General features: G+C 39.9%; 1 protein-coding gene across 9 annotated transcripts in view; it reads left to right on the plus strand.

The window, feature by feature from the left end:
* ST7 (suppression of tumorigenicity 7) overlaps nt 1-18,173 on the plus strand; it is a 151,791-nt gene that overhangs the window by 110,021 nt on the left and 23,597 nt on the right. For all 9 annotated transcript variants that reach the window (XR_005828289.1, XR_005828290.1, XM_040596992.1 and 6 more), the window contains 3 exons: nt 5,581-5,695; nt 15,647-15,719; nt 17,256-17,358. Coding sequence is in view for 7 of the 9 variants with exons in the window: in XM_040596992.1 (XP_040452926.1) it covers nt 5,581-5,695; nt 15,647-15,719; nt 17,256-17,358 (291 nt within the window). In the remaining 2 variants the exon portion in view is untranslated. The remainder of the gene's footprint in view (nt 1-5,580; nt 5,696-15,646; nt 15,720-17,255; nt 17,359-18,173) is intronic.

Consider the following 18,173-nt stretch of genomic DNA (forward strand, 5'->3'; position numbering starts at 1 on the left):
ATTGACACATGATGTTAATGTCATCAGAGGGAGAATAACGGATGCAAGTTAAATCTGCATTCCTTGAAAATGTTTCAAAAATCAGATCTAAATGAGAAAGTGCTGATGACTGAAATATATCTCAGGGAAGGGAGTCCTCTTCATTAAACTGTTCTTTGAGAGACAAAACTTGTTTCTCATCCATTAAATCAGATGTGGTTTTCCTTGTACTATAAAGCATTTCTTGTGATCATCGCATTTTCATACCTGTCACAAAATAATTGAACCTACATCCTACAGTATGGATTGGGTGAGTCTGGGAATATGGCCCTCCCAGGACCAGTGATAAGGTATCCAATTGTGTCAGATTTATTTCCAGAATTTTTCTGCAAACTTATACTCCCAAAATACTATTTATCTAAAAATTTAAAATTCTTAATGATCTGCAAAAGTTACCATTTCTGTATATTTGCAGTATACCTAATGAATCTTTCAATGAAAAGCAATTTCGCTTTCTAAATATTTATCTATTTCCCCAAATGGGCAGAGCAATTGGAACAGAGTATGGGCTAACCCAGCCTCGAGTCTGAATTTCATCACTAGAAAGTATTTTGACCAATACAAGTTCAAAGTAAAATCCTTGTGAACATGGATTTGGTATGATCTGTTCAATAACTGTCTGAACACCCTTATATTGTAAGGAAGGAATACATTCATAGCCATGAGGTGTCTGTTTTCATATGGTCTGAAAATAAGCTTTGCTCAGTGGAGCAGAGCTCTTTCATACCAGCTGAGAAAGCAACTAACTGAAATCTTATGATGAAACTTTTAGTCCTAACTCCTGTTTATGTAAAAAGCTGTCGTGGCTCTGGTGAGAAATCTTGAGTGTTGAATTTGATGACTGTCTCTTGAGATCTTACGGTGTTGAGAAAGATGATAACAAGAACCTTTATCTTTTCTTTAAGTGCAGTGCTTGCCACTCAAATGAAAGCGTTTGTCAGGTTATGGTAAAGATGTAAAGAGAATTAAAATTTCTAAGTAAAATTTTTTGGTAAATGTTAGTCTGTAACTTCACAGAAAATAAATCTTCAGGTGCAAAGGAAGGTCTGTTCCTCTTAAATTAGAGTCACAGAATCACAGAATGGTTGGGGTTGGAAGGGACCTCTGGAGATCATCTAGTCCAGCCCCCCTTGCTAAAGCAGATTCTCTAAAGCAGTTTGGACAGAACTGCATCCAGGTGCGTTTTGAATGTCTCCAGAGAAGGAGACTCCACAACCTCTCTGGGCAGCCTGTTCTAGTGCTTTGTCACCTTCAAAGCAAAGAAGTTTTTCCTCATATTCAGAAGGAACTTCCTGTGTTGCAGTTTGTGCCCGTTGCTCCTTGTCCTGTTGCTGGGCCCTGCTGAAGAGCCCAGCCCCATCCTCTTGACACTTGCCCTTAAGGCATTTGTAGACATTGATAAGATCACCTCTGTCTTCTTTTCTCCAGGCTAAACAGGCCCAACTCTCTCAGCTTTTCCTCATAAGAGGGATGCTCCAGAGCACCCACTTCATTCAGCAGCAGGCCCACAATTTCCCTAGTCATTCTTTTCCTACCAATGTACTTGAAGAAGCCTTTCCGGTTGACCTTGACGGCCCGCAGCAGATTTAATTCCAAATGGACCTTAGCTGTCCTTGTCATATCCCTGCATGTTCTGACAGCATTCCTATATTCCTCCCAAGTGGCCTGTCACTTTTTCTACATTCCATAAACTTCCTTCTTTGGTGCGAGTTTTGCCAGAATCTCCTTGATCATCCATGCAGGTCTCCTTCCCCCTTTGCTTGATTTCTTACTCATAGGGATGCACTGATCTTGAGCTTGGAGGAAGTGATGCCTGAATATTAGCCAGCTCTCTGGGACTGCCCTACCTCCCAGAGCCCTAACCCATGGGATTCCTCGAAGTAGGTCCTTGAATAGGCCAAATTTAGCTCTCCTGAAGTCTAAGGTTGCAATCCGACTTGTTGCCCTGCTTTCTCCATACAGGATCCTGAACTTCACTATCCATGGTCCCTGCAGTCAAGGCTGCCCCCAACCTTTACATCCCCAACCAGTCATTCTTTGTTAGCAGAAGGTCCAGGAGCACATCTCGCCTTACTGGCTTTTACACCACTTTTATCAAAAAGTTATCATCAATGCTCTGCGGGAACCTCCTGGACCATGCATGCCTGGCTGTGTTGTCTTTCCAGCAGACAGCAGGGTGGTTGAATTCCCCCGTGAGAACCAGGGCCTGTGATCATGAGACTACCTCCAGTTGTCTGTAGAAGGCCTCATCAACCTCTTCTCCCTGATCAGGTGGCCTGTAGCAAACACCCACAACAGTGTCACCCATGTTGTCCTGCCCCTAAATCTTCACCTGTAATCTCTCCGCTTGTTCTTCATCCACACCTAGGCAGAGCTTGATACATTCCAGTTGCTCTCGCTTGTGAAGAGCAACTCCACCACCCCTCCTTGCTGGCCTGTCTTTCCTAAAAGGTATGTAGCCCTCCATGACAGCATTCCAGTCATGCGAGCTATCCCGCCATGTCTGTGTAATTGCAGTGGCATCATGGGCCCTGTGACCACTCACGGATCTCTTAATTCTTCCTGTTTATTCCCCATGCTGTGTGCGTTGGTGTACAGGCAATTCAGAGAGGTAACCGACCGTGCAGGTCTGGATTAGAGCTTAATGCTGTACGGGTCTGAGGAGCTCAAGGGTGCGTTCTTCATCTTGTGTTCAGGGAAAACATGCCCATCTTTACATCTCTGGGTAGGTATGAGCCAGCCTCCCTCTCCGTCTGCTAGGGTGGGAAGGGGAGCAGGCGCACAGTACCCTTGCTGTTGCTGCTCAGCACGACACAGTATCTGGCCTGCCCTGACCATTCAACAGGCCTATATTGTAACCTCTGTGGCATTTTTTTAAGTCCCCAGTGTTTACTTTCAATATGAGGCCTAAAAGATGACCTGTCATAATATTATTCCATCTAAGTGACTTTACTTTCTGGGAAGTTTCTCAAAAAACAATTTTTTACTGTGACTGAAAAATGACTTGGAGTGAAAACTATATACTGTACATCCTGAGATGACAGAGAAATGAGTTCATGTCCTCTCTTTCTTTAAAGCAAACGTGCTGTCATTTGTGCACAGTCAATGTTCAAATAGCTGAGTGGCTACTTAAAGGGGTTTTATTTTTGTAACTACAATTGAGTTCATCGTAACTGGGTTGGATTCTTCGTGTTCAACCTTTCCCAGATGAAACCTTTATTAACACTTGTCAGTTTGGAGGCCTGGCAGTCCAGTCAGTGACCTTTATTCTACTGCTGTCTTAGGCAAGGTTTATCACTCTGACAGAACCTAATTAAAACAGAAAAAAATAATCAGTGAGTGATGTCAGTGAGAAATGGAGAACCAGAGTAAGAACTTTTACTGGACACGGTACATCTGTAACTATCTAAAGCTCTCCCCTTTTCACTGGTGGAGGGAATGTTATTCTGCCAGCCATTATTCATTCTCAATGAGTGGGGATAATCTTTCTTAATCCCTTGGAGGGGTTTCTTTGCAGTATGTTCATTCTGAACTTTAAATCACTATTTACATAGGTCCAGATTCTGTCATGCTTTTTCCTGCCAAATAGTAGCTTCCATTGTTAAAAATGCAATAGTGAGTAGGGACAAGAATGAAGAGAAGTAGGCTCTATGGTAGATCTTTAACTGATAAGTCGAACGGTGAATTTTCACCTGCAGTCATTTTTCTTCATGGGCAATGACTTAATTTTTTTGTTTTATTTTCAAATCCTTACACTTACCTAAATGAACACCAAAACCTGTGTTCCATGTTTTATGGAAAAATGGAGAGGGAGAAAAGACTGCAAATTGTCCAGTTTGTTGGTGTCCTTTTTCACAGGTTTAGCTCTACCATTGAAACTAGGAGCTTTATGACCATCCCCATGCCACTAGCATCAACGGTTCAGTGAGCTGTTTCCGCTGCTGTCTCAATGATCATGATTCTCACCAGAAATTTATATAATCCATTAAATAAAACACTGCCGTCCTTGCCTTTGATATTTTAATAATCCGCAAACTGCAGCGAAGTCAGTACTGTCCAGATAGCCAAATTTAGACAGACTCATCCCTTAAGGTCAGAATAGTTCTTACATTAGCTTATGCCAGACCATTAGCACAACAGAAAAATTCTTTGCACTTTGCATCTCTGTTTACCTGTTGAGGTCTCTGCCTTAACAGAGTGAAGAAGCTCTAGTGCATTACCTGTTTCTCATATTCTAAAGTATTGGTGAATTTCCACCCCTCTTGTTTCCATCTTGGCTTATTTTTATGTTACCTGTTTGTGAGTTTAAGATTTGCCAGTTCTCATCAATTTATCTCTTTGTATCCTCAAAGGTAGGTTTATTAAGTGACAGTTTTCAGGTCCAGCTTATTATTTTCAAATCAGCAAGGCTGACTTTGAATCGTTTTCTTTACTTGGCTTGTTACAGTATTTCTGTTCTCATAAACCATCTCAGAGAGATTGTAAATGATAGCGTTCCCCTGCAAGTTCATGAAGAAATATCAGTAATATCAGCTATCCTGCTTCTATGTTGTGTGGGGCCTTCTTGTGATGAATGTACATCCTATAGGCAGTTAAGGTTATAACAACCATAAAGAGGACACAGGGAAGCAGGAGTCTTTCAACACTTCTATTCTTTAGAGAATCACTCTGACAATAAAAAATATTATTTAATCAATTCTGCAGCAAAACCCCATAGATGCTTCTAGTAAGTGTGGCTTCAAAAAGGAGATGCAATAGAGTATCAGCCTCAGTCATTTGAATCTATGCAGGCACTGACACTGAGGATGTCTAAGAACAAATCTCTGATATCTCTCAAAGGGTTACTTTGTAAAGAAAGGCACTTACATGTAAAAGGATTACATTATTTTAACTACACATTTCATTTAGTTTGTCATAGAAGACACATTCTATAGTTATAGTGTTAGATTTGTACAAACATTACTTTTCCTGTTGTTGCTGTCTTTTTTTTTTTTCATGTTGGCCACAATTGTAATTGTGTTCTAAAGTATCCACAATTAGAAATCTTAATATCATATTAATACCATAGAAATCATAATATCAATATTCTTGATAATACAGTTGCATATATGTGAGCTTCTCTTATTTGATTTTACTCTGATTTTTTTCAATGTATTTTCTGTTTTTTCCACTAATACACCAGAGACATGCTAGATTATTTACTACTGTTATACAGGAGCTACATTGTTGGAAGATTTTTTTTCCAGTAGAATAAGATAACTCTTCTTCACTTGAAGAAGCCTGTTAATTGAAGGAGAGTTATGTATTCAGGCAGCTGTGTTCTTGGATTTGACTAATTACATCCTATGCCAAGCATGTCTTGTCAAGAGCTCAGAAATTTCTGAGGTAGTAGTGAGTTCTGGAGAGAGCCAAGAACAAGGAGAACTGGGCGGGGGGGGGGGGGGGGGGGGGGGGTGTTAACGTGGTTATTTCAAAGTATTTTGAACAAAAACCTCTTTTTCATGTTAGTAATCTAACCATTTTATATGTTATTGATTTTAGTTGATGAAGGAGTTTCCTCTGCTCAGCATGTTCAACATCCATGAAAACCTGCTAGAGGCTTTATTGGAACTGCAAGCATATGCAGATGTTCAGGCAGTCTTAGCAAAGTATGACGGTAAGTTCATATATATTTATGTTTTCTCTATATGGTAGACACAGAAGCAATGTTTCTAAGTCAAACTCTTAAAATTTAGAAAACACTTTAATTATGGTGGTTGGCATGAGCTTCATAGATGCCTTTACACAGTCCTTAATCCAAAGATTAAATATTGTGCATCTTTTCTGCCAACCCATGCTTAATTAGTTGTACAGGGTAATGGAATTCGCCAGCAGCTCTTCAGTGCTTTCTTTGCTTTCTGTAATGTTTAAAGAATGACCATTTAGGTTCTGCAGACTTTTTATTGCATGCTATGCAAGCCTTGTCTGAAGAAAGTATTATCAGTTCCCTTGTGGACTTTTCTATGAATGTTGACTTAGTAGCATGTAAGTGCTTTACAAACATTAATTGATTTAACTGCACAGCAGTCTAGTGAGTAGCAGACTTCATGTCTTATGTGGAAAACTTGGAAAGCCCAGAAGACTAGGTGCACTTTTTGCATTAATTTTCAATAAGCATTGTTTTACACACCATTACGTCACTTTTTATGTTCAAATCACAGCTCCTTCTGACTTCAGCTCTAGCTCTATGAACTTGAATTCAAGACACCAGGGTCTCAAACAGAGAAAGGCTAGAGTAAGAAACGCCAACTGGCATACTTTGTTTAGTTTAAGTTAGATGTGTATTCCTTGTGTTGCGTAGAAACTTTGTGACAGGAACAGAAATACAATCTAGTTCTCTTGAGCAGTGTTGATCAGCCTGCACAGTGCCACTCTTCATCCTCTTCCTGCAGTCCCTGACTTACTCACTATCCACATTCCAAGTTCTTCAACAAGTGAATCAGAAATATTATAGCCATCAGTTTCCTGTTGTGTTACTGCACAGTCCTCATTCATCCTCAGAAAAGACTCACTCTGTGCACTAGAGTATGGTAAGGGAATTGATGAAAGGAATAAAAATAATGAGCTTATAACATGCATGAATCAAATAGCTGAATGAAGTGAAACTGGTACCCTTAATTTTCATGTTTCTTAAGTCCTTCTCTAGGCTGATCTTGTAGCCTTTAAAGTGGTTTTAATTACTAGCTCTGAACAGCCTTTCTGGTATTCACTGAACAAGGGATTTTAAGGTTTGTCACTTCCAAAGTTTTTGACAAGGTAGATGAGGTACTGTTGTATAAATGGCTACCAGTATGGGCTGTGGAGCCTATATCCACAGTGCTTTGGCCTCTTTCTCTTTGAATCTTTGAAGGAATTAGTGTCTTTTCCAGACTGCCCTTAGCTGGTCTTCTGCCCCATTTGTTTACTGAATTGTGGTGTTCTCTTTTGCATGGTCGGTTTCAGCTTTCGGTTGCTCCCAGTTCCTACCAGATGTTCTGTGTTCAGCCAGTACTGCTCATTCCCAATTCCATTCTTCTGCCTCTCCTAATCTTCTCTTCCTATCTAATTTAATCTTCCTACCTATCCCAATCTTCTCTTCAGGGCAGTGAGTTGTCACGATACATCTCCTCACCCGCTTTTCAACTCCTGTCTTACCAGACATCTTTTCCCTGTACCCTTTTCTCTGTGGCTTCTGGTTCCTCATTTGATTTTCTCTGCTGCATTGCCTTGGTGCCAAAAAGCAGAACAGTAAGAGCTCACACAGACAGAGCCTTCTTACTGTCAGCCCAGTACCTGGCCCTGTATCATCACATGGAACAGTGGCAAGGGGATGATGCGTAAGTTTATTGGAGCACTGAGATGTGTGTACTTGATGAGCAAAGAATCTTTGGAGGGTATAGTTGAAAAAATTGCAGAAGCTTCCACTGAATATGTGCTAACTGCTTTCTTCTAACATCTTACAACTTAGAAAGTTAAGATAAATTTTAATGAGGCTAGTAATAGACCATTGGCTTGATACTAACATGATCATCCTGCCAAATTTCAGACCCATGCAGTAGACTATGACAGAGCTGAGGTTATCTGATGAAAGCTAAATATGCAGATGATTACAGCCGACATTAGTGGTAGTCACTGCTACCAGTCCAGCCTGGAATGTTTTCAAGTCTTTATGGAGTCAAATCATTCTAAGCAGAGATCAAAATGTCACCCAGGCCCTGAGTACTGCCATCCAGTAACAGTAATGACTCTGGGAGAGATCTTGGTTGTGCTTAGTCTGGCTGAAGAAATCTGCAGTTAAAGTGGTAAAATCAGAGTCTTTTCTTGTAGCTTCTTGTATTTCGGTAGTACCTGTGACATAGGTGTAGTTCCCCATGGACCTTTTTTTGGCACGTTAAGAAGCAAATAAATAGAAAAATGCCCATTTTCATGCCTCAGGCACCACAGGATCTTGGCACCTTCTGGTCTGTAATGTAGTTACAAGATAATAGTCCTGGGAGATAGTAGAACTGTGACAGAACAGAAAATTAAGCCGTACCCTCCCAAATCTCAGATTAAACTCCTGTGCCAGCTCTGCTTTTGCATACTAAAGCACTGATCCCAAGTTTTAAATGATACCATGGTGGCACTTTGTGTCATGGAAGTTGATAAAACTTGAAGGTATGTTTTGTTTTGTTTTGTTTTCTCAAAAGTACCTGGTAGTCAAAACTGAGGTCATAAATGTAACAAATGAGGCTTTTCAAAATAAAACTCTTCATACTTTGTCTGTTTGAACCCATGCAGTTTCAACTCCTGCTTTGCCATATATGAACAAAGGTGTGTATACACTAGGTATACACAAGGACTCTGCAATCACAGGCTTAACCGGTGTAACTCTTAAAGTTCATGAGTCTCAGAAGGCCCATCTCAGGGAGTCTCAGCTCATTTTAGAACTCATCAGCTTCATGTGTTGTAAGATTTATTGGAATATAAAACAATGAACTCATTTATACTTTCCTATCTGCAGTTTCTGTTGGTCCCACTCCACTGCCTTTTTTTGACTAGGACCAAACCTGATTTATTGTATTTTGATAACATATGAACAAATTATTTCCTTGAGCAGTCTGCTCCCACCCTGGGCTAAATAGTTGGATCACATTATGCAAAACCTCAGCCTCTGCAAGCAGACACACTGCTTTACCAAAAGCCATGTGTTAAACTGTGTTTATATTATGTACCTGGCAACAGAGCTGATGTCTATACTCATTATTCATGGAAAAAGAGCCTCATTAGTGGGACAGCATGCACTGTTGCTGAGCTACATCATTATGGTTTCAGAGTTCAGTGTCTGTCAATAGAGTGCAGATGACCTAAATACTGATGAATTCTGAAAATATTTTTGGCTCCGATTTAACACATATTCATGTTATTTACAGCAGAAATAGTTATGGCTGCTAAAGAAACTATTCTTGATGGAATAAGCTTCTGGTATTCATAGTAGATAAAGTTTCTCTGCGCTTCTTTCCTTGCTTTTTAAATGAATTGTTTTCTAGTGGAGTAGGTCCGCAATGCTTAGAGCAAATGATTTACTAACTTTGCTGGGCAGCCAGTTGCTTTAATTGTTATTATCTGGTAACCTGGGCATTGTGTGAAAATGCAGACCTTTCTGGCAATTGAAAGTGGGATTTAGAAAGATTGAATGTCTATGTATTTAGTCATAGTGTTGCAATGGTTCCTCCCTAAACCTGTCCTTGCTTTCCTTTTTTTAAATGACAGTGTTTTCCCATAAGACTGCAAACCTTCTGGTTTGCAGGAGGAACACCTTAGATTCCCTTTTCACTTAACCCCTTGCAAAGAAAGAGAAATACTATGTCACCATGTATACGGAGTCCCAAATTCAGAGTTCACTTGAGATAATTCAGACCAAAGGTTACATAGAAAGTAAGTTATTTTAAAATACAAAAAGTATCCTTCTGCTCTAGGCTATGACACTTCTTTATTTAGTAACAGCTTACTTCAAAGAAACCTACTTTAAATTAATGTCAAATCAAAATGCAGGCCCTTGAAGAAACACTTTAGAATCAGAGCCTTCTTTGTCTTGAAATACTTCCAACTTAGTGAAATCCAACAATTAATGTAGAGAAATTCATTCTCTAAAATGTAGTGTATTCAGGGCTACTCTCTTTTCTCCAGTCCCCCTCTGTCCAATTTCTTCTTGCCCTTACAGATGTACAAAATGGGTAAATTCTGTTTACGTTGAACTTAAAGACATCCCTTTTGCAGAGTTGCAGACTGATGAACCAACTACACGGAGCCTTCTGCTATATTAGCTATGGTCTCTAGGATTTTTGGATATGTGTATACGTTTGAGATCACACCTCCACTCCATCAGTTTCTTTACTTGCCATGATTATGTTTGCTATTTTTGAGAAGATGTTCTACCTGGTGGAGCTAACTGGGTAGATGTTCTAAGTGCAAGAAAGGGTTTTCTTCTGAGTTAAAGGTGTAGCACATGGCAGTATGGAAGCAGCCACTACCTTATGCACACTGTTCTATAATCCTTTTGTTTCTTTGAAAGAGAGACCTTAAAGACCTTCTCCAAGAGATGCAAATCACGTAAGACCTCCAGTTTGTGTAACAGTATTGAGAGAATAGTTTGTCTTTTTTCTCTTTATATCTTTTTCAGCTTCTGCTTCTAAGAACCAGTTTCTTTCCTCCATGTCAAAATGACTTGTCACTTCAGTTAGGTCTCTGCATCCGTTCTGTGTCTTCTTCGTACCATCTGGTCTCTTTTTTTGCCATATGATTCTGGGGAGGGGGGTTGTTTCTCCTGTTTGTGAACATGTGTAAGCACAAAAACTCTAAACTAGTTATGCTAATCTTGCTCTTTCTCACCTCCTGTAGGAGAAATTATTCCTTCCCCTCTATGTGCATTTAAGATTGAACTTGCTCAAATCAAAGGGGCTGACACCTGCCTGGTCACTGTGATACGCATCTCAGCAAGAGTTGCGTATGAATTGTTTACAATCAGCAGTGACCCTCAAAATCTTTCTGTGTCTGAACAGTTTAGGTTTGAGTTGTGATCATGGCAAAATAAACATTGTTGTTTGTGCTGAAACGTTTTTCCCATCCTATCAGGGGACCAAAATCCAGGCCTTAATATACACAGTGGCTATGTGTTTGTGTTTGATTGAGGTGTTTCCCACCACTGAGGAGGAATGTCAAAAGTACAGAGAATCGGAACTGCTTTATTTTGCAAGCACAAAGTAAGCGTTAGATCATTGTGTTCATAGATTTGCTCCTTCCAGCATGTTTTCTACCGTGTTTTATGGAAAAACGCAATGACTGTTCTCATGGGAGATAATACTACAGGATATTAGATCTTTTTGACAAAGTGTTTTTCCCCTCATATTCAGTTCATACTTCAGTTTATTGAATTCCACCCCGTTACTCTTGCTTTTAACCATTTGTATCAGCTTAATTCACTTTCTTCCTTAATGTTTCTGTCTTTACAGACGACTGTGTCTCTCTTCTGTCATCACTGATCCAACCTGCACATATTTATTTGCTAGAGCACTTTCGCTCTTTCCCATAAGCAGTGCTTCCTACCACTTTTGCAAGAGCTGACAGTCGGGCCTCTAGGTGCAGAGAACTGGGGGAGTTCTGTACTGACAGGGCAAGTGTTGGCCGATCACTAGAGCCTACAGACAGGCTGAAGGAGAGACAGATCAGAGAGGGGGTTCACCCCCAAGCCATAGCCTAATATATGTCCTGTATTCCACCATTTTTTTGTTTTACCTCTTCTCATAACTCCTTCCATATTGTTGATGTACTTTGAGTTACGTATTTGGAAATACGTGAATGATTCCAGCAGCTTAATGTAGTCTCTCTCCAGTGCTATATGAAGAAGAACTAGCAGTTTGACTGTAAGGATACTACTGTTCAAATTACGGCCCCCAAACTACAGCTTATTTCAGCAAATATATAAGGCCTATTAATGTTGATAAGGCTATTCACCTATCTGAAGTTAAGCCCATAGAAATCCATATTGTTGGTTTGGGAATAACATACACTTTGGGGTCAAAATAGGGTATAATTTCTGATTAGTGACATAGATTTTGCGTTTATTAACAACTAAAGCAATTGCAACATGCCTGTCTCACCACTTTGGGGGCCTTTGGATAACTTGGGTAGGGGGTGTTGTACCAGTCCATATCCAGATTCATCATTTCTTGGTTTAGTTGCTATTGTATAAGAACAATAGATCCCATGACCTATTTAGATCATATATGGCATATTGTGGATATCTTGAATGAGAGAAGTAGTGATATTATCATTGCAAGTCTCTATCCATGGCACCTTTCCATTAGTTCTCTCTCACAGGCAACTGCTTAAGAAGGAGATGACTGGTAAGAATTCACTTTCCCAACCTTCCCCGTAGCTGACTGGGGCTAATGGAAAGAAAATGGTCATAAATCAAGTCTAGACTATTTTGTATTCTGCTTTAAGATACAAGCAATAAGGAAGAAGGGGAGCCTTTTTTAGACCGACCCATCCATTCTTATTAGGCAAAAATGTCCTGATGGATTTGACAACAGAATAGCAGTCACATCTTTCAGCACATTGTGGGAGCTCCATAAGTAACCACAGGAGGGTGGGAAACAGTACATGTAAAGATATTTTGCCAGATGGCTCACAGAACTGGACGTAGTCATTTATGAAAAACTTCACTTTGGTTCCTGACAGAGGATTTATTTTCTAGGGCTAGTTTAGACTTGATTCTCTTGCTAAATTCAAGTTGTAATCAGATATAACTTTTATGCTTTTGTCTAAAATACAAGGGTCCAGTTTTGGAGCTGAAGCCTAAATTATATGAGAACCAAATACTTCCAGTCTAATATGAAGCAAACAAAAGGTAAAACACTTTTGGAGGGAAACAGCACGGACCTAATGGAGGGCTATCTCCACAGCAACATAAACATGAACGTTTGTATGTATTTCTTCCACTGCCAAGGGACTGTAGGTATTATCCTCAAATATTTGCTGCTTGCTTATTAGGAGCACAGTACTGGAAGAGGCCTCCTGGGTGAGTCAGGTCCCCTTGCTGCTGCATTCACTGCAGGATATTACACCTTCCATGAGCCAAGCAAGCTCCATCCTAGAGCAAGCTCATCCTGGTTGGTTTGTCCCATTATTCTACCTGAAAATCTGCCTCAAAAATCCACTTCTCAGAAACTTTCTTTTAATCTCCAGCTTAAATTTAATTCTGAACTGTTTATTCTTGTGCCAGTGTTATCCTTTACCTAAGCAGCCCTTCTTTCCTGTGTTCCTTGTGGGTATGCATAGGGAACAGTTCTATCTTCACTTAGACTTCATTTCACTTGGATTTTTACAAAAACAATCCAATCTTCCTGTTTACTTTTGTTGTTCTTGACCGTAGGTGATCAGATTTGAACACAACATTCCTTGAGAAATCCCATTGCTTCTGCAAGAACGACTCAGGCGGTGTACTGAGCCTTACCTCAGCTCACCGTATTTCCCTTCCTTAGAGATACCACCAGTTCATTGTGGATTATCCTGCCGTCTGTATACACACGTGTCCAGCTCAAGGAGCTGTTTTGTGATACGGTGTTTTGTTCTAGTGTATTTAACACTGTATCAAGCTCAGTTCCTACTTACCGTATGATACCTTAATCCCTTTGCCAAGAATTGTAATAATCCTCACAGTTTGGTCCATGCAAGGTCCACAACATTCTCCATTCAAGTATCAATGACCTGATGCAGAAACTAACCTTTATACATGTGATTAGAGGGCTTTTGTGTGTTGAGTGGTCTCACTGTTTCACTTCATGGATCGTGTATTAACAGCTGAATTCACATTTTCTTGCTGTCATTCTGACTTTTGCTGGCATATCTGCTTTCTTTGATGAAATTGAGCAAGCAGCTTTCATTGGCATAGCAGCTGTTTTTCCTCTGCTGCATGAGTTATATACTCCAGGCCTCTTGATTCCTCCTAGTTTTCAGTTCCTTCAAACAGATAGAAAAGTGAAGTGGTGCTCTTACTGCATTATGAGAAGAAGTCTGGGCAAACTTTCTCTTCTTGGTCCTCTTTTTACATGTGGAGTTTGCCTTTTGTCTGGGAAAATGTATTTCCAGGGACTTCTAGGTAGACCTTTTGTTCTGTGTCATTCATGCAAAATTTTGTAAAGGTCAGATCCTGAACCAACATTACTAGGTTTTTGGCTGATGCAGAGGAAAATATTTCCTGTGAGGTAATAGTGGCTTGATGGCCCAGAGAAACGCTTGCAGGTAAGAGGAAAATAATGTATTATCTTGACCCATTGAAAACCTTATAAATGACAGCACATTGCTGGGTTTCTTGGTGTTTGTTTTTTTCTTTTGCATTCCTGTGTGTTTCACTCCATTTATTATTTAATGAGTGAGTTTTACACTGAATGACAGAGACCAGTATCTTCTGGAAAAGATCATTTCTGTTTACTGGAAATAACTTTTAACTCCTGATGTTAAGGAAAGCCTGGTATAAGCAGGGTTATTGAAGGCACTCATAAATATTTTCTCCTCTTCTCATTGAAGATGTGCTCACATCTGTGTCTGTCGATAGCTTCTATTAGTGGGGTAATTAACATGTCTGTCACCCAGACTGCTTTGCGTGCTGTTGATTTTAATTACTTTAGCCACTACAATTACATACTCCAGTGAAATTATAGTTGGAATATATTACAGGGGAGCCTGCAACAAGATCTCTACATCTCATACTTGAAGTGCAAGTGCATACAAAGACAATAGAGAGGATTTAACAGGTAGCATTTTCAAAGTGCCTCCGTCATTTCTGGCCATGTTTTCTGTCTAACAGAACAATGTTCTACTTGTTTGTTAATAAATGAAGGATGGTGGTTGCTGAGATATGCCTTGCTTGTCCTCTTTAACTCCTTCTTGGAGCCCTGTGTTGCAAGGCACTGGGGTTCAGTAAATCGCAAGTTTCTCTTAACGCTGAAGTAAGTTACCAAGCTCTATGATCATTTCATCTTCCAAATCAACTTTAATGACAAACTGAGGGATAGGTAATTTCTCAGAACAATAGTCAGATTAGATGCTCTTCACTTCTACGGTGGGCCTGCTCCAGTGCCTTGTGTTTACTGTGCTGTGTATTTGCTATTTACAATAGGAACCTATAACTGCAGTGTGCAGAAGGGTTTGCAGAATCCAGCCTTTTTTTTCCCTGTTTGTCCTTTCATTTAGCTTTATCTCGAACTTTTTAATGCTGCAATATTTCAGTCACTATATAATATGTATCTCCTTAGTAGATTACTAGTGTGAGAGTCAATTCTTTGTAAAAGTGGGAACAAAGCTGTAACTCAAGTCTGTTACACAGCATTTGTCTCTACATTTTGGATGCTTTTGTGCTAATCTGCTAGTAGAGAACAGGTATAAATTAAATTGAACTAATGGGTTAAGTCAGGTTTACGGCTCCTGTGTGTCTCTGGAACATCATAAAATGGCCAGAGACTGTCTGGTGAATATTTTGGTCCAAGATTTCCTTAAGAGGCAAACCACTTTATTTTAATGTTGATCTTTAACTGCAATAAATCTAATGGTTGTTTGCTTGCAAGTCAAATCCTTCTTACTTAAATAGCTGTCTTAACTTGTATAGCTGCCACATAGTCATATTAGACAACTGCTCCTGAGTGAAAACAAAAAGAGTGAATAAGATAGCCCTCAGCTACTACTTAGATGTTTTGTGAACTATGGAAAAATTAATGTATTCTGGGTTACCTACACATTTGCATATGAAGTAATGAATTCTTTCATTATGTCTCTGTCATGTCATTCTTTGAATTAGTTCTCTAGTGAACCCTGTTGCTGCTTAAATAGCAGTTCCAGTGGTCATCAACACAGGTTTTAAAGCCTGTATATTGGGTGGAAATTTTAAAATCCATGTGACATGGGAGTACAAGTCCCAAGATCAGAAAGTATTCCGAATTCACATAATAATTTTGGGTATGCCATGATACTCCAAAGTATCAATCAAACACTTTTCTTTCTGCAGACTTTTAAATTTTCAGATGTTTAATTTTTTCTTTCTTTTCAACAGATATAAGCTTACCAAAATCAGCAACAATATGTTACACAGCTGCATTGCTCAAAGCCAGAGCTGTCTCTGACAAGTAAGTGCATAAGAACCACTGTCCAGCAAAATTCCTGATTTAACTCGAGATTTCTCTTAGCTGAGCCCACACCCTAACAATCCGCTGGGTTAGCAGGAGAATTCAGTCCTGCAGTAAATTCATAAAATCACTTTATATATGAGAAAAAATTGCAGTGATCAAACATTGCACTTCAAATATTACAGAAGAAGAAATGAAGACAAATAGCGTAAATTCAATTCTCCTTTAGTTTTATGTATACTGTCCGGGTGAGCTTTGGCTTCCTAGATAGTATAATGAAGATGGAAGTAAAAGGTGTTGTGTGGCTGAACCTCTTCAACTTTGTGTAAACCTGACAACAGAAAGGTAATAAATAAATGTGAGTGGACTCGTAGCAATGTCATTTTAAAATGCTGCCAGAAGACTGCTCATCTACTTAAATAGTGGCAGGTGGATTTAGCGTTACTATGTTAGGGATTCTGAGTGGTAGATGATGTTCATATTTTTAGAGACACAAGTATCTGCTCATTCCTGTTACGGTTTTCTCTTGGGTCTCCACCTTCCAAGGTGCTGAGCACATCTACTTGATGCCTGTGGACTTGAGAGCACTGGCCAGCTCTGAAAGGGTGCTCAGCTCCTTGGGAAATGGAGCTCAAAAATCCCAATTCTGAGCTCAGATGCCTTCACACAAATCCCAGGCAGAGCTGTGTCTGTGCACCTGAGAGTCAAATGCCTCCCTAAAGTTGGAAAGCAAGTAGAGTGGAAAGCCATTTTCTTGATTGACATCCTGACAGTTTTTGCTTTTAAAGTGTATGTACACATCAAGATCTAAGTAATTTTCTTTCATTCTTTTTATCCTGTAGATCGCCAGTACCTACTGCAACATCTTTCCTCCCTACACAGCGACTCCAGCTTGGGAGGGCAGGGCTAAGGTTGTCACAGCTTTCCCTGTGGTGTCTGCCTGCCAAGTACAGCTCTGGAGTTAGCCGTGGGGTGTGAGGTGAGAAAGAGATTGCATGGTCTGGTTTTTCATTCACTGGGGCAGATGGTTTGCCCACAGTTTGGGCATGCTACCCTCAATGGTGCTGCGGCCAGTAGACCACCCGCTACTGCTGCTGCATCGTGCTTCCATCCCAACCTGACCCAGGGGCATTGGGTTGGGAACCTCCCTAAAACCTCCCCAACCCTGTTTTTAATAGAAACCCTCCAACAACAATTTGGCATTGTTGGGGTTTTTTGCTTTTCTTTTTTCTGCAACTTCAGCCTTGAATATGCCCCTTAGCAAGGTACCTAGAGCAAATTTAGATTAGTGACAGAGAAAGGACTGTTTGAACTGACTTTCTGCCATGATTAGATGCAAACATGCTTTCCACTTCTGCTGGGATTTTCATTGGCCTTGATGTAATAGATCACTCAGAGTTTCCACTTGCTATGGAAGTTTGGAGAGCATAGGAAATTGACTCAGTTTGGTTACATGGGCCCATGTTCTAGATTCCTTTTCTGGCTTTTTCTTAATAGCATTTCTGAGCTAATGTGTTTGTTTCTTTGCTTTTGTAGATTTTCTCCAGAGGCTGCCTCAAGGCGAGGGCTGAGTACTGCAGAGATGAATGCAGTAGAAGCTATTCACAGAGCAGTAGAATTTAATCCACACGTGCCAAAAGTGAGTATGGAGAAAGCATTGTTGTAGCTTTAACGCTGCTGAGGACCTAACTCCTGATTTCTGTGTTAGATTAGCAAGTGATGTTGTGGGAAGGGAAACAAACAACGGGAGGGGAAAGAAGTTGATAGTATGCACAGGTTTTTTGTTTGATCTTTCACATTTAGTGTCTCCTGCTCTGGACTGTGCAACTTGAAATTTTAGCTGAAGTGAGTCATCTACGTGAGCAACAATTACATGATGGATTGTGGTAGTAGACACCACTAAATGCTACACTGCAGGACAGAACCATATAAAAAGACAGATTATTATTTACAAAATATCCATTAAAAATATTCTAGTTCAAAATAGCATGGTTTATTTGTTTTGATGATTACATGTAAGAATATATTTTTGGCATGCTATACAAAGAAACATGTTTGGAGTTCATGGTGTACTTCATAAAAGTTGCATTAGTAATTCCTTATGCAGCACCCTGTCATTAAGTTTTGAGAATGCAAAGCTCAGAGATGAGGAGTTGCTGAGAACTACAAAGTAAGAAAAGGGATTTATGTTCTAATTCCCTAATCACCTCTCTAGATATGTATCTCAGCAGTAAGAATCTTGCCCAGGGGCTACTAAAAGCTAATGTATTTTATTATTTCATCACCTGATACTCAGTATTGCAGTCTGTAAGTTCATTGTAAAGGCAAATTAGAGGCAGATGCTTTTTGGCCCTTGGAGATCTGCCTCTGAAACTCACCCCACAAACCTGTGGACCAAGTAAGCAGCCTTAACTGCAGAGTGGAAGACTGGTGTGTGTTAATGTAGGGAGCCTA

The sequence above is a fragment of the Falco naumanni genome, chromosome 5, assembly GCF_017639655.2.
Source record: "Falco naumanni isolate bFalNau1 chromosome 5, bFalNau1.pat, whole genome shotgun sequence".
Taxonomy (NCBI): Eukaryota; Metazoa; Chordata; class Aves; order Falconiformes; family Falconidae; genus Falco; species Falco naumanni.